This window comes from Protobothrops mucrosquamatus, unplaced genomic scaffold (genome assembly GCF_001527695.2).
Source record: "Protobothrops mucrosquamatus isolate PMUCROS unplaced genomic scaffold, P.Mucros_1.0 scaffold3853, whole genome shotgun sequence".
In the NCBI taxonomy this organism is placed as follows: domain Eukaryota; kingdom Metazoa; phylum Chordata; class Lepidosauria; order Squamata; family Viperidae; genus Protobothrops; species Protobothrops mucrosquamatus.
In genome coordinates, this window is record NW_015389803.1 from 35,031 (window position 1) to 50,746 (window position 15,716).

At 50.7% G+C, this 15,716-nt stretch overlaps 1 protein-coding gene across 1 annotated transcript; it reads left to right on the forward strand.

Annotated features, from left to right (window-relative positions):
• Positions 1–526: 526 nt before the first annotated feature.
• On the forward strand, positions 527–15,500 carry LOC107298294 (CCM2 like scaffold protein). The gene is made up of 7 exons (XM_015827668.1): positions 527–556; positions 2,457–2,627; positions 5,680–5,763; positions 8,461–8,644; positions 11,462–11,946; positions 13,736–13,871; positions 15,433–15,500. Exons 1-7 carry the CDS (start codon positions 527–529, stop codon positions 15,498–15,500), a joined length of 1,158 nt encoding a protein of 385 aa, XP_015683154.1.
• The last annotated feature ends 216 nt before the right edge of the window (positions 15,501–15,716 follow it).

Genomic DNA, 15,716 nt, shown 5'->3' on the forward strand with positions numbered 1-15,716 from the left:
GAAGGAAGGAAGGAAGGAAGGAAGGAAGGAAGGAAGGAAGGAAGGAAGGAAGATTGGATGAATCGATGCATCGAAGGATCCATGGATCGATGGATTGGTGAAGGGATGAGTGGAGGTATGGATGGACGGAAGGATGGAAAGAAGGACAAGCAAAACGAAAGCAAGAGATCTTTCAGAAGTGTAAACCACGATCCAGTTTTAAAGGCCTTTGTGGGGAAGACCCCCAGAAAGTCAGGGAGCATCAGCAAGACCCCCCCTCCTCTCCCGCAGTCCCTAACCCCAACCAGGCGCCCCCTCCACCCTCACGGCCAATGCATCCGGTGGGCACAGCTCCCCCAGCATCCCCGGTCCCTCCGAGCGGGCCCGGCCTCCGCAGATCCAGGACAGGACGGGGCAGGCCGGGGGGCCGTGTGACATCAGGGCCCAGAGCTGGCGGAGTTTCCCCAGACAGGATGGGAGAACAAAGGCTGGAATGGCGTAGAGGAAGAGGCGTCTTCCCGGGGACGGAGCTGAGCACGCAGAGGCCATGGAGTACGAAGCGAAGAAAGGGAAAAAGGTAGGCAGGATAAGACCACAAATGGGGTCTTTATGGGGGGGGGGTATAGAGGAGAATGGAATAGAAAAAACAGAGTCGGAAGGGTCCCCGGAGGTCTTCTAGTCCAACCCCCTGCTCAGGCAGGAAACCCTACAAGTTTTTCAGACAAAGGCAGCCGTTCCCATCACGAGTGTGGCAAGAAAGGTCGTAAAATGGGGCAGCAGAAATTTTGGGCTGGACTGGGGTCGTTAAGTCAAGGGGCTTACCTGTAGTTACACCTCTTGCCACCTGCACGGGTGACTTAAGCAGGTCCCAGCATCCGACGCCGGTTTCATAAACGCCACCTGGCTGGGTCACCTCGCTGTGTTTCTTCTCCACCTCAGGGGCTAGTGCCTTGAGCCAAGATTTAGCCACTAGATCAGAGGTCCCCAACCTTTTGGGCACCAGGGACCGGTTCTGTGCAGAGAGGTTTTTCTGCACACCAGAGGGTGTGTGGTTTTGTGTGCTGCCTGCATCCCGCGGATGGGGCCTTGCTTGTTTGTGTGGACCGGTTGCTGGCATGCTGTGGCCCGGTACTGGTCCACGGACCGGGGGGGTTGGGGACCCCGGCCCTAGATGACCCTTTGCTGGATAGTCCCCACTACCACCATGTAGTAGCTGTTGTTCCGTGCTGGGGTTCTCTAAGGGGCTGGATGACAATGGCTGGGAAGGGTGGGGGGTTGTAGCTTGTTCGGTCTGGAGGCTGCCAGCTCAGGTGAGGAGGCAACCTGCCCAGGTGATGACCCACGAGGACCTGGGAGTAGGGTTTCTCCCCCCCCCNTCTCTCTCTCTTTCTCTCTCTCTTTTCTCTCTCTTTCTCTCTCTTCTCTCTTTCTCCCTCTTCTCTCTCTTTCTCTCTCTTCTCTCTCTTTCTTTTTCTCCTCTCTCTCCCTCCTCTCTCTCTCTTTCTCTCTCTCTTTTCTCTCTTTTCTCTCTTTCTCTGTTCTCTCTTTTTCTCTTTTTCTCTCTTTCTGTCTCTCTCTCTTCTCTCTCTTTCTCTCTCCCTCTTCTCTCTCTCTTTCTCTCTCTTTCTCTCTCTCTCTCTTTCTTTCTCTCTTCTCTCTCTCTCTTTCTCTCTCCTCTCTCTCCCTCCACTCTCTCTCTTTCTCTTTCTCTCTTTCTTTCTCTCTCTTTTCTCTCTTTTCTCTCTCTTTCTCTCTGTTCTCTCTCTTTTTCTCTTTTTCTCTCTCTCTCTCTCTCTCCCTCCCCCCCACCCCCAGCCTTTGTATCAGGCACCTCAGGGGGTGGAGGAATGGTGCCCCTCCCATTTGAAAGACAGGGGGGAGACTTAGGGGTAGTGTAAAACCTGACCTCTTGGAAGAAGAAGGGGAGGGGATGAGTCGTTATTTCTTCTTCTTCTTCTTCTTCTTCTTCTTCTTCTTCTTCTTCTTCTTCTTCTTCTTCTTCTTCTTCTTCTTCTTCTTCTTCTTCTTCTTCTTCTTCTTCTTCTTCTTCTTCTTCTTCTTCTTCTTCCTCTCCTCCTCTTCCTCTCCTTTTCCTTCTCCTCCTCTCCCTTCCCTTTCCCCTTCTCCCCTCCCCCTTTCTCAGAAAAGCAAGAAGCAAAGTTGCACCTGCTTCTTCTTCCTCCTCCTCCTCCTCTTCCTCCTCCTCCTCCTCCTCCCCCCCCCTCTTGTTCTCCTCTGCAGGATCCACCACCCTAGCATCGCATCAGAGCTGCCTTCCTCTTTCTTGGCACGGCCTTGAGGAGAGTGGGCACGGCCATCTGCAGCCCTCACCGTCTGCTCGGCACCGTTCTTGCTGTCTTGCCATCCTCCGCCGGTCCTGCTGCCATCCAGGCTTTGCCACCCACTGCCGGGTGGTGCTGGGGGGGGCGATGCCAGCTCGGTGACACCCCCCCCTGCCTCTCCGTTCCCCCTTGCAGGGATTCGTGTCCCCCATCAAGCGCCTGGTCTTCCCGAAGGCCTCCCGCAAGCAAGCGCTCAAGGGCAACGTGTGTCGCCGGCGGCCCCTCCACTCCGTGCCTCTGTACCCCCCAGACTACCTCATTGACCCCCAGATTCTGCTGCAGGACTATGTGGAAAAAGAGGTGAAGGTGAGCACCGGAGGGGGGGCACCCCCAGAGGGAGCCGGGGGGGAGCCAGCAAGCTCAGTCCGTTCCCACAGCGTCTTTCTTCGCCCCTCTGCCAAGTCTGCCAACCTGGGGGGGGGGGTTGCTCTCTGATTGTTTTCCTGCAGACATTTTATTACAAAGCCCAGCACTCTCCTAGCCCTGATGATGTTCCCTAGTTGGGTCATGAAACGTCTGCAAGAAAAGATCCAAGCTCAGGGAGCATCAAGTTCTCCTCCACAGTCCTCCTCCTCCTCCTCCTCCGCTTCTTCTTCTTCTTCTTCTTCTTCTTCTTCTTCTTCTTCTTCTTCTTCTTCTTCTTCTTCTTCTTCTTCTTCTTCTTCTTCTTCTTCTTCTTCTTCTTCTTCTTCTTCTTCTTCTTCTTCTTCTTCGTCTTCTTCGTCTTCTTCTTCTTCTTCCTGCCTCCCTCCCTCCCTCCCTCCCTCCTCCCTGCATATCCCACTCCCTTCTAGCACTGATGATGTTACCAAGTTTGCGTAATGAAATGTCTGCAAGAAAACCACCCAGCTAAGAGAGCACCAAGGACTCCACAGTTGTCGTCGTCGTCATCCTCCTCCTCCTCCTCCTCCTCCTCCCTGCAAACCCCACTCCTGGGATTCCTTGGTGCTCTCAGAGGTTGTTTTCTTGCAGATGTTTTATTACAAACCCCACCACCCTACTAGCACTGCTGATGTTACCTAGTCTGGTCAGGAAACATCTGCAAGAAAACCACCAAACTCAGAGAGCACCAAGGACCCCACAGTCCTTCCTCCTCCTCCTCCTCCTCCTCCTCCTCCCCCCATTTCCTTCTAGCACTGATGATGTTACCTGGTTGGGTCATGAAACGTCTGCAAGAAAAGATCCAAGCTCAAGGAGCATCAAGTCCTCCTCCTCTTTTTCTTCCACCTCCTCCTCCTCCTCCTCCTCCTCCTCTTCCTCCTCCTCCTCCTGCAAAAAATGCCCCATAGGGAACAATCAGCTTGTTTAAAAACTGCGATGTTCTCTTCACGACCACCTGTAAAAAAAACCAGGTTTGGTCACAATGCTGATTCACTTTATAACCGCCAGTGACTGAGTTTGCAGATTAGTTGTTGACTTCTGCAACCTGGTGCCCCCCCAGCGGGGAGAACCCACTCCTGGATTGGGAGTCCTCGGCTTACGACCACCACCGAGCCCAAACTTTCCGTTGCTAAGCGAGGCGGCGGTTTAGTTCAGCTTTGCCCCATTTTTACGACTCTGCTTGCCACGGTTGTTAAGTGAATCGCTGTGGCCGTTAAGAGAGTAAGGCGGTTGTTAAGCGACTCCGCCTTCCCCATTGGCTTTGCTGGTCAGAAGGCTGCAAAAGGGGACTCCGGGACTCACGTGACTCCGGGACTCACGTGACTCACGTGACTCACGTGACTCTGGGACTCACGTGACTCCGGGACTCACGTGACTCCGGGACGCCGCAACTGGTCCTAAGTAATGTCAGTTGCCAAGCGTCTCAATTTTGATCACGTGATCGCAGGAAATGCTGCAATGGTCGTGTGAAAAAATGGTCGCTGCATGTGGATGTAAGACGAGGACTTCCCATTTTATGGGATGGGGTTGCTTTGAGGCAGGGGTCTTCAAACTTGGCCCTTTTATGACTTCTGGACTTCAACTCCCAGAATTCCCCAGCCAGCATGAATATTCAATTCCCAGAATTCCCCAGTCAGCATGGATGGACTTCAACTCCCAGAATTCCCTAGTCAGCATGGATGGACTTATCCTAAAATTCCTGTCAGCGTGGATGGATTTCAACTCCCAGAATTCCCCAGTCAGCATGGATGGACTTATCCTAAAATTCCTGTCAGCATGGATGGACTTCAACTCCCATAATTCCCCAGCCATCCAGAAACAATATTCTAAGCCAGGGGTCTTCAAACTTGGCCCTTTCATGACTTGGGGACTTCAACTCCCATAATTCCCCAGCCATCTAGAAACAATACCCTAAGCCAGGGGTCTTCAAACTTGGCCCTTTCATGACTTGGGGACTTCAACTCCCATAATTCCCCAGCCATCTAGAAATAATACCCTAAGCCAGGGGTCTTCAAACTTGGCCCTTTCATGATTTGGGGACTTCAACTCCCAGAATTCCTAAGCCAGGCACGCTGGCTGAGGAATTCTGGGAGTTGAAGTCCACAAGTCATAAAAGGGCCAAGTTTGAAGACCCCCTGCTTGTGGACTTCCCAGAATTCCTCAGCCAGGCACGCTGGCTGAGGAATTCTGGGAGTTGAAGTCCACCAGTCACGAAAGGGCCAACTTTGAAGATCCCTGGTTTAGGACTATAGACCTGTATTACATTCTTTATGAGGGGGAAAAAAGCAGAAATCTTACCCTTGTTCTACATTTAGTGATAATTACCTATCTCCCAGCCGCAGAGCCACAAAGCAGCCCACAAAAATCTGAACTAGGCCTCTATCTACTCTTTTTTTCCAGAATGTTCCTTCAGGATTTCCTCAAAATACTCATACCTGCCTTATATATTCTATAGAACAGAGGTCCTCAAACTTGGCTCTTTGATGACTTGTGGACTTCAACTCCCAGAATTCCTCAGCCAGGCACGCTGGGTGAGGAATTCTGGGAGTTGAAGTCCACAAGTCATCAAAGGGCCAACTTTGCAGACCCCTGCTTTGGGGTCTTGGGGCAACTCAGAGGGGAATTGGGGGGGGCTGAGCAGTTTTAGGGAGAGGGCCAAACCTGAAAGAAACTTTAGGGAGGCTGAACCAAATAAAGTGGAAATAAATCTCATTTTGAAAAGGATCTGTGCAAAATGGGCCAGGCCAGAACCATTTTTCCCGCTCTCCCCCCACCCCAAGCCTGAATTGCGGCCAAAATCCCCAATTTATGAACATCCTGAACGATGAAAGCAGCCCGAAACAAAAGAAAGCGGGAGATGTGTTCCTGATTCACGCAGGCTGTGCTAACCGTAAATTCTCCCTTTAAAAAAAATAATATTTACTCCTCTTTCATTTTGATCTTTTCTCATTCCTTTTTCTCTTTTTTTTCGCCTCAGTTTTTAGGCCACTTGACCTGGGTGAACAGCTCCCTGAACCCCTCCAGCCGGGACGAATTGTTGCAGCTTTTGGATACCGCGAGGGTAACCCCACGATGTGCTTCAATCCTATTAGAATTAGAATTAGAATAACAGAGTTTGGAAGGGACCTTGGAGGTCATCTAGTCTAACCCCCTGCCCAAGCAGGAGACACTACACGGTTTCCAGCAGTTGGCAGTCCAGTCTCTTCTTCAAAGCTAGTTGTTAATAATAATAATAATAATAATAATAATAATAATAATAATAATAATAATAATAACAACAACAACAACAACAACAACAACAATAATAATAATAATAATAATAAAGTTGGAAGGGACCTTGGAAGTCATCTAGTCCAACCCTCCGGCCAAGCAGGAGACCCTACACCATTTCTGACAGAGGGCAGTCCAGTCTCTTCTTGAAAGCTAGTTGTTAATTATAGAGGTCATCTAGTCCAACCCCCTGCTCAGGCAGGAAACCCTATTCCATTTCGGACAAATGGCTGTCCAGACTCTTCTTAAAAACTTCCAGTGTTGGAGCATTCACACCTTCTGGAGGCAAGTAGTTCCACTGACTAATTGTTCTCATGTTGCTTTCATGTTGCTCAATTAACTGTGAAAATAGTCCTCGACTTAACAACAATTTGTTTAGTGACCGTTAGGAATTACAAGTGACTTCTGACCATTTTCACCCTTACGATAGTTGCATAACCCCCGTAGTCATGTGATCAAAATTCGGACGCTTAGCAACTGGCATGTACTTATGACGGTTGCAGGGTCTCCGGGGGGTCACATGATCCCCTTTGCGACCTTCTGACCAAGAACGTCAATGGGGAAAAGACAGATTCACTTAATGACCGTGTTATTAACAATTGCAGTGATTCACTTAACAACTGAGGCAAGAAGGTTCATAAAATGGGGCAAAACTCACTTAAATGTCTCAGCAAAAGAGATTTTGGTCATAAGTTGAGGACTCCCAGAATTCCCCAGCCAGATCCATGTGTCTCAACCTCAGCCACTTGAAGATGGGGGGACTTCAACTCCCAGAATTCGCCAGCCAGATCCATGTGTTTCAACCTCAGCACTTGAAGCTAAGTGGACTTCAACTCCCAGAATTCCCCAGCCAGATCCATGTGTCTCAACCTCAGCCACTTGAAGATGGGGGACTTCAACTCCCAGAATTCCCTAGTCAGCAAGGTGAGCTGGTCCACCCATCTTAATGCTGTTCAGTTGAGAAACACTCTACATTTAATCCTCGACTTTTGATCACATGACTGTCGGGCCGCTGTGCCGGTCGTAACTGTGAGGACCAGTTGTAAGTTGCTTTCTTCAGTGCAACTTCAAACGGTCGCTAATCGAATGATTGTAAGTCGAGGACTCTCTGTATTAGCGGAAAGGACAAATGGAGCAGGGAGATTGCGTCTAATTCTGAACTAATGTTTGCAAATCAAATCCAATCAACCTTGATTGTCAAAGTACAACATGTGTACCATGAGATTGGCTGAGCAGGAGAACATTTGCAGTCTCAGCTAACGAGATTGCGTCATTTGCGCACAAAAAGTACACAAAACGTCACCTGCCCAGCCAGGATATTCCTCCAGACACTTGTGAGTGTGATCGTTAAAAAAAATAGCTGGATAACAGGAAAAAAGTGAGGGTTGGGTTTTTTTTTGAATGGGCAATTAATTTTGACAAAGGGACATATGAGACTCTGGGACTTTTGTGGAGGGCTGAAACAAGAGAGTTGTGAAGGTGCATAGGCACGCACGCACATGTGTAAATTGAAAAAAAAAGTGGCTTTCAAAATAAAAGAAATTCCCTTTTTTATATCTGGTTTCTAATTTCTGATTGACCTCACCTGGCTGGAGAGGGATAGCCAAAGGGCCAGATGTAGCCTAGGGGTGGGGTCATAAAATGCCTAGGTCCGTGGTGGCGAATCTATGGCACGCGTGCCACAGGTGGCACGCAGAGCCCTTTTCGTGGACACGCATGCCATCCTAGGCCTTCAGCTGGGTTTTATAAAACCTTTTCACTTTAGGCCTCCGCTGCCGTGTGCAAAAACAAAAAAAAAGGTTCAATCAATCAATCAATTTCAACTTCTCGCGGGGAAAAAAAAAGATCTTGCAAAGTTGGAATTGATTGATTGAACTTTTTAGTCCCACCCAGTATGCCGTTACAACCGCAGCCATGCCCACCCACTGGGCCACGCCCACACAATTGGTCACACCCACCCACTGGGCCACGCCCACCCGGCACCCGATGATACATAAGTGGGTTTTGGGTTGCAGTTTGGGCACTCGGTCTCTAAAAGGTTCGCCATCACTGGCCTAGGTCTTCCAAACTTGGCAACTTTCATACCTATGGGCTTCAAGCATGGCTGGCTGGGGAATTCTGGGAGTTGAAGTCCACCCATCTTAAAGTTGCCAACTTTGGAGACCCCCCCCCTGCTCTGCAGTGAGAGATAAATTCTATAATCTGCTGCAAAGGAAATTGGAAACTTCTATTCGTTTTTGTTCTTCCTTGGAATTTGCAGCCAACCAAGGGGAATTCTCTGATCCTCTGGACTCTTGGTCCCGCCTGCATCTTTCTACAAAAAAAAATCCTACTTTTTTTTGCCCTTGGGATCCAGTGGTTGTCCAAGGAATTGGAAGAGCTGAGGAGAGTGGGGAATCTCATGCCGCAAAGGGGGTCTGCGTGGGATGCCGGGGCTATGTCACCCCTGAGTTTTCCCTAACTTTGGCTGCTTTTGCTCCTCCCGCAGCAACTGAAGGAGCTGCCGCTGAAGACCACACCTGAGCAGGACAGCATCCTGAGTCTCTCTGCCCGTTGCCTGCTGCTCACCTGGCGGGACAATGAGGAGCTCATCCTTAGGATCCCGACCCATGAAATTGCTGCGGCTTCCTACCTGAGGGACGATGCACTGCACCTGCTGGTGCTGAAGACAGGTGCGCTGTGGAGGATGGGAGATTATGGGGGAAGCTGGGTGGGAACTCCTTACGTGTCAGAGCGTGCACAGTCTTATTGCGCTGAGATAACTCAGGAGTAAACACAGTCAACAGTGGTCTATATTAAATGGTGGTTTATCTTACACTATCTACAATATCATACACCGGGAACAATATACATACACGTGTTAATGCAGCAGTCTCCACCACACACAGTTACAGCAGGAAACAGAGAAGAGAGAGAGAGACATCAGCAAAGCCTTCCCTTTTATACAGGGCTCTTAAAGAGATACAGACCCTGCTGGCTCTTAAAGGGACATAAACCCTGCTGAGTCATTCCCAACATTACGTCATCCATCTTACATTACATCAGCTGGTTAGCTCCTAAATCATTACCTTGACATTATGCCTCTCCTCACTTAAGTTGGCTGTTACAAGGGAGAGGCTCCTTTTGATTGGCTGCGTCTCTTGCCTGCCCCAACTCTTCCCGCCCCCAATTTGCAGGCCTTGGGCCAAGATCTGGATCAGGTCCAGGTCCTGCTCAGGTCTCAAATCAGGACAAAGTCCAGATCCAAGTCTGGGTCCAGATCCAAGTCTGGATCCAGGTCCAGGTCCGGATCTAGATCCCGAACCGGATCTGGATCCAGGTCCTGGTCCAGGTCAAGATAGAGATCCAAGTCAAGGCCTAGGCCAGGGGTGGGGAACCTTGGCTTTTTTATGATGTGGACTTGTGGACTTCAACTCCCAGAATTCCTGAGCCAGCCATGCTGGGAATTCTGATAGTTGACATCCACAAGTCATAAAAGAGCTAAAGTTCCCCACCCCTGGCCTAGGTTCAAGTCTCGATCCAGTTCCAGGTCTAGATTGAGCCAAAGATCTAGATCCCAGTCCAGGTCTAGCTCTAGAATGAGGACCATGTCTGGATTCAGATCTGGATCCAAGTCCAGGTCCTGATTTAGATCCTGAACCAGATCTGGATCCAGGTCCTGGTATAGGTCACAGATCCAAGCCAAGGCCTAGGTCCAGGTATAGATCCAGTTCCAGGTCTAGATCCAACCAAAGATCTAGACCCCGTTCCAGGTTCAGGTGTAGAACGAGGACCAGGTACAGACTCAGATCCAGGTCCTGATCCATTATCTAAACTCAAATCCGGGGTCCAGATCTAGATGCAGGTCCAGGTCCAGGTCTTGATCCAGATCCAGGTGCCAGTCCAAAATCAGGAGCAGGTCCAGGTCCAAGTCAGATCATCCTCCTCCTTCATCTCATCTCCCTGAGTCCCTCGGGAGAAGGGCGGGGTATAAATTAAAGTATTATTAGTATTATTAGTATTATTCATCCTCCTCTTCTTCATCATCATCAACAAGAACAGCATCAGGGCTGGGTCCATGTCCTTATGGCTTCCTCGCCTGCAGTTCCGGCTTCCGAGGCTGCCGGCTCCACCGTTTTTATGGCAAATGTCCTTTTCCCTTCCAGGTTTGGCAGATTCCTTCGTAAGCATGGTAAGGAGTCTCTGGAGATGCCAGTCTAAACGCCAAGGAAAGTGTGTGTTTGTGTGTGTGTGTGTGTGTGTGTGTAAGTGTCTGTGTGTAAGTGCGTGTGTGTGAAAGAGACGGTGGCATTAAAAATCCAAAATCCAAAATCCATTCTGCTGGCGGGGCACTGGATTAGGGGACTGGAGGCTAAAACATATAAGGAACGGCTGCTGGAATTGGGTCTGTCTAATGAAGAGAAGGACGAGGGGGGACAGGATAGCAGTGATCCAGTATCTCAGGGGCTGCCCCAAAGAAGAAGGAGTCAAGCTATTCTCCGAAGCGCCTGAAGGCAGGACAAGAAGCAATGGATGGAAACTAACAAAAGAGAGAAGCAACTTAGAACTAAGGAGAAACTTCCTGACAGTGAGAACAATTAACCAGTGGAAGAACCTGCCTCCAGAAGCGGTGAATGCTCCAACACTGGAAGTCTTGAAGAATAGACTGGACAGCCATTGGTCCGAAATGGTGTAGGGTTTCCTGCCTGAGCAGGGGGTTGGACTAGATGACCTCCAAGGTCCCTTCTAACTTTATCATCATCATCATCATCATCATTATTATTATTATCATCATCATCATCAAAGGTGAGAGAGCAGAAAGAGGGAAGCCCAGCACAGCTGGAGCCATGGCTGGAACAGGACTCGACCCAGACAGGGAGGCTGGGAGCGCTCACTGGAGGGTCCTGATGCCAGAGCCCAGCTGGTTCGGGAGGCGGGGTCCAGTTGAGCCCCTGCAGGCATCACTTCGCTGCCTCTTATCCCCAACTGTAGGGCTGCTTCCTGACCCCTTGCAGGGCAACCTGGCTGCAGCGTGTGGGCCAAGGGCGCCCTCTGGTGCCCAGACACCATCAGAAGCACAAAGAATCAGAATCAGAATTGAGTTGGAAGGGCCCTTGGAGGTCTTCTATCTAGTCCAGCCCCCTGCTCAAGCAAGAGACCCTAGGGGGGTTTGTGGGGGGAGGAGGAGGAGAAGGAGAAGGAGGAAGGGCTCTGGGGTCCTTGGTGCTCTCTGAGCTTCATTGTTTTCTTGCAGACATTTTATTACCCAATTAGAGAACATCATCAGTGCTAGAAGGGGGGGGGGTTTGTATAGAGGAGGAGGAGGAGGAGGAGGAAGAGGAGGAGAAGGAAGAGGAGGAGGAGGACGACGACGACGACGATGATGACTGTGGGGTCCTTGGTGCTCTCTGAGCCTGGTGGTTTTCTTGCAGACATTTCATCTCCCAAACTAGTAACATGGTCATTATTGGTCTCTTAGGCTGACTTCCTTCTGTTTCTCCTTCTGCCAGGCCTGGGCGTTGATCCAGTTCCTGCAGGTGGCACCCTGGACCTTTGTCCCGGAGTCCCGAAACTGGACAAGAAATATCCTGCAGGAGCCGCCGTCGAGAAGAGAGCCCCGGACGTACGGCAGCTGGGCTGTCCCATGGAACGGCGCCACACCATCTGCAGCCTGGACTGGAAGATGTCCCGAGGTGGGTCCGAGGGACGCCCAAGCGGCGGAGGGAGCCTGGAGCGCAAGCAGGCCACGGGCAGCTGGGAGAAGAGACAGCGGACCAGTAGTGGCACCGGGAGAGCCTTCGGCAGCTGGGAACACCGGCAGACGCAGAGTGGCAGTTGGGAACGCCGGCACGGCAGCCAAGCCGGGGGCAGCTGGGAGCGCGGGAAGACCTACGGCAGCTGGGAGCACCGGCACGCGGGGGGCAACCCCCTGGACCCCAAGGAGCCCTGCCCGGATGCCTACTGCAACCTGGTCATCTTGGCCGTGGCCAACCGAGTGAGTGCAACTCTGCGGTGAGAGGTTTTTCACAAGGTCACACACAGAGGGTCCCCCACGCATTTAGCAGGAGCCAAAATGTTGGTTTGCTTTCGGTTTGAAAGTCAAGGGGACACCATAAAGCAGGGTGTTACGGTTTCGACAGGTGAAACTCTTCAAAGAACTTCGAGGCATTGTTTACCTTAAAGAATCTTTATTCGAGTAGTAATACATCGGCACATACATAGTCCAAGCCAAAATGTGGCTTCCCCTCCCCTCAGCACATAGTATCAAAGCACAATTCCTTCCTCTAACTCAAGGCGTTTCAACCAGTGGTACAGGTACCACCCGTGGTACATTGGCACCTGGCAGGTGGTACACGACCATCCTAGAAAAGTGGTAGCAGGGGGGGGGGAATGAGCTGAACTGGTGGCAGCACCGCACAAGCCTGAGCGAGAGACGGCTGGAGCTGCAGGGCTGTCAGGGCTCAGCGGAAGCGCCAGGATCAGCGCTTCTTTGGGACTGTCAGGGCTCAGCGGAAGCGCCAGGATCAGCGCCAGGCTCCAGCTGGAGTTCAGCGCTGATCCTGGCGCTTCTGCTGAGCCAGGAAGAAGCGCCAATCAGCTGGAATGTTGCAGCCTCTCCAGGGTCTTGTGATTTACATTCAGATGCTTGGCAACCGATTCCTATTTATGACGGTCACAGTGTCCCAGGGTCATGTGAAGGGACCAAAACCTGCTGCAACCACCCAGCAGACGGGGGGAATAAAAACCAAACACCCCCCCACCCCACCCCCACTGCCAATCCTCAACAGAAATGCTCACAACAATGGAAACCTCGGACAGGAGGAAGAGCGCGGCCGGGTGGGCAGGCAGGTGTCTTGCTCGGCTGTGCCTTGGGGGGCACTTTTTTCAGTGCCATTGTAACTTCAAACAGTCACTAAGCGAACTGTTGTAAGTCGAGGACTACCTGTACTTTATCACTTTTGGGGGGGGGTCATCAAGTTTTTGACACCTTGCTAGGCGACTGGTGGTACTCGGATATTGCCATATCCCAGGGGTAGGCAACCTTGGCTCTTTTATGACTCGTGGACCTCAACTCCCAGAATTCCTGAGCCAGCCACGCTGAGGGGAAAGGGAAAGGTTTCCATGCTGAGCCATGCTGGCTCAGGAATTCTGGGAGTTGAAGTCCACGAGCCATAAAAGAGCTAAAGTTGCCTACCCCTGCCATATCCTAAAAGTGGTACAATGGGTGAAAAGGTTGAAAAGCCCTGCTCTAACAGTCATAAATCACATTCTCCAATTAGTTTGAAATGCAGGCTTTCCACCCAGTTCTTCAACCCGCCATTTCTTATCATCTCTTATTATACAGTATCGTTTGTCTAACTCAGGGCTTTCCCCTCAGCATGGCTGGCTCAGGAATTCTGGGAGTTGAAGTCCACGAGTCATAAAAAAGCCAAGGTTGCCTACCCCTGGCCTAAGTCCTTCTGTTCTAAGCGGTGAGTCTCCTAGAGCAGGGGTAAGCCACCTCGGCTCTTTTATGACTCGTGGACTTCAACTCCCAGAATTCCTAAGCCAGCACGGAGACGGTGAGTTCTAGTCCCACCTTAGCTGTTAAAGCTGTCTAGGTGACTTTGGGTCAGTCATTCTCGCAGTCCCACCTACCTCACAGGGTTGGTTTTATGAGGAAAATAGGAGGAGGGAATCGTGTTAGATAGTTTGACCACTTTTAATTATTTTTAAAAATAACAAAGGCAGGACACAAGTAAACAAAGCGGCAATAACTCTTTCCCTCCCTCCTGTTCACACAGGATATGGCCGAGGAATCCTGCGCACTGATCTGTCAGGTTTTCCAGATCATTTACGGCGACCAAACCATCGAGTGTGTGGATCGGGCCGGCTACCACTACACCTCCACCCCGAAACGGCCTTGGCTGTCCAGCCGGAGTGAGTCCCCCCCCCCCTTGCAGGGCTTGAGAACCCCAAAGTTCGGGTGTGCCCCAGAAATTGGGTGCTGCCTTTGGAAGCAGCTTTTTCTCAACTTCTGCGTTCTCATGAAGTTGGGTGCAGACCTACGGGGCGTCCTCAACTTTCAATTGTTCATTTAGTGACGAGGGCACTGAAACAAGTGACTTATGACCCTTTTTCCCACCCTTACGTCCGTTGCAGCCTCCCCGTGATCAAAATTCAGACCCTCGGCAACCGGCTCCTATTTATGACGGTCGCAGCGTCCCCCACGGAGTCACCGTGATCCCCTTTTGCGACCTTCCGACGAGCAACATCAATGTGGGGGAAGCCGGATTCGCTTAATGACCGTGTTTCTATGTGAAAAACTGCAGTGATTCATTTAACAACTACGGCAAGAAAAGTCGTAAAACGGAGCAAAACTGACAACACAAATGTTGGGCTCCACTGCGGTCATACGTCTCGCTTAACCACGATGGCAAAAAAGATCGTAAAATAGAGCAAAGCTCACTTAACAACGGTCTCGCTTTGAAACAGAAACGGGTTCCGTTGTGGTCATAAGTCGAGGACTGCCTGTAACTGGGCTGGGGAATTCTGGGAGTGGAAGCCCAGGGGTCAAAGTTGCCAAAGTTGAAAAACACTGTGGGAGAGCGGGAGAGAAATCGTTTCAGGTTGGTCCTCGCCTTATGACCGTAAGGGAGCCTGGAATTACGGTCGTATGTCCTGGATGTTGTTCAGTGGGTTACCACGGGACTGCACCCCCACCCCCACAATTTTACATCCGTTTTTGAAGCGGTGATTAAATGAAAGTAAAAGCCGCCACGGTCCTTAAGCCTGTCCTTTTTAGCAAACAAGCATTCCTTACTGGAAATCAGAATATAGTCCTTGACGTACGACCAAAATTGGTGTTGCAAAACAAGTCGGCGGTTAAGTGAGTTTCTCTCTATTTGATGATCTTTCTTGCTGCAGTCGTTAAGTGAGTAAGATGGTTGTTAAGTGAGCCTGGCTTCCCCCATTGACTTTGCTCGTCGGAAGGGTGCAAAACGGGATCACGTGACACCCTCCACGGGACATGGCGACCGTCATAAGTGTGAACCAGTGGGCAAGCGCCGGAATTTTGATCACGTGACCCTGGGGAGGCTGCAACAGTCGTGAGTGTGAAAAAACGGCCGTTAAGTCGCTTTTTTCAGTTGCCGTTGTAACTCCGAACGGTTGCTAAACAGACTCTTGTAAGTCGAGGACTATGGGGCAAAAAAAAAAAGTCAGAAATTGCAGTCGCGTGACCGTGGGACACTGGAAAGGGCCGTAAATGCAAGCTGGGTTGTCGAGGGCCGAAACCCGAGCGCACGACTGGCTGTCAGAACTTGGAAATTGGGTCGTAAGTGCCTTTTGGGGTGGTCTGTCCTAACTTTGAGCGGTTGCTTAGCGACCGGTCGCTAAGCGAGGATTACGTGTACGGAGAGACGGATATTGACTGAAGTTGGAAGATGGAAAACTTGGTTCCTGACCAGCTTCTTCTTTGCCTTGTGGTCTCCCTTCCCAGGTGAGAGCTGTCGGACCGAGGGGACGTACGCTTACGACGCCGACTTTAGCTGCTGCAGCTCCTTGTAAGCGCCGCTTGCGCGACGGCTGGCGAACCGGAAGTCCAACTGGACCGTTGCTTTTCTTTCTTTCTTTCTTTCTTTCTTTCTTTCTTTCTTTCTTTCTTTCTCTTTCTTTCTTTCTTTCTTTCTTCCTCCCTCCCTTTCTTTCTTTCTCTTTTTCTTTCGTTCTCTCCCTTCCTTCCTTCCTTCCACCCTTCCTTCCTTCTCCCCTTTCTTTCTTTCT

Bases quoted from the DNA above. Each gene is read 5' to 3' on its own strand.
- LOC107298294 (XM_015827668.1), top strand. From the start codon at position 527: ATGGAGTACGAAGCGAAGAAAGGGAAAAAG. The intron at 5,764-8,460 runs GTAACCCCACGA...CTCCTCCCGCAG, and splicing joins AGCTTTTGGATACCGCGAGG to CAACTGAAGGAGCTGCCGCT. The intron at 11,947-13,735 runs GTGAGTGCAACT...CTGTTCACACAG, and splicing joins TCTTGGCCGTGGCCAACCGA to GATATGGCCGAGGAATCCTG.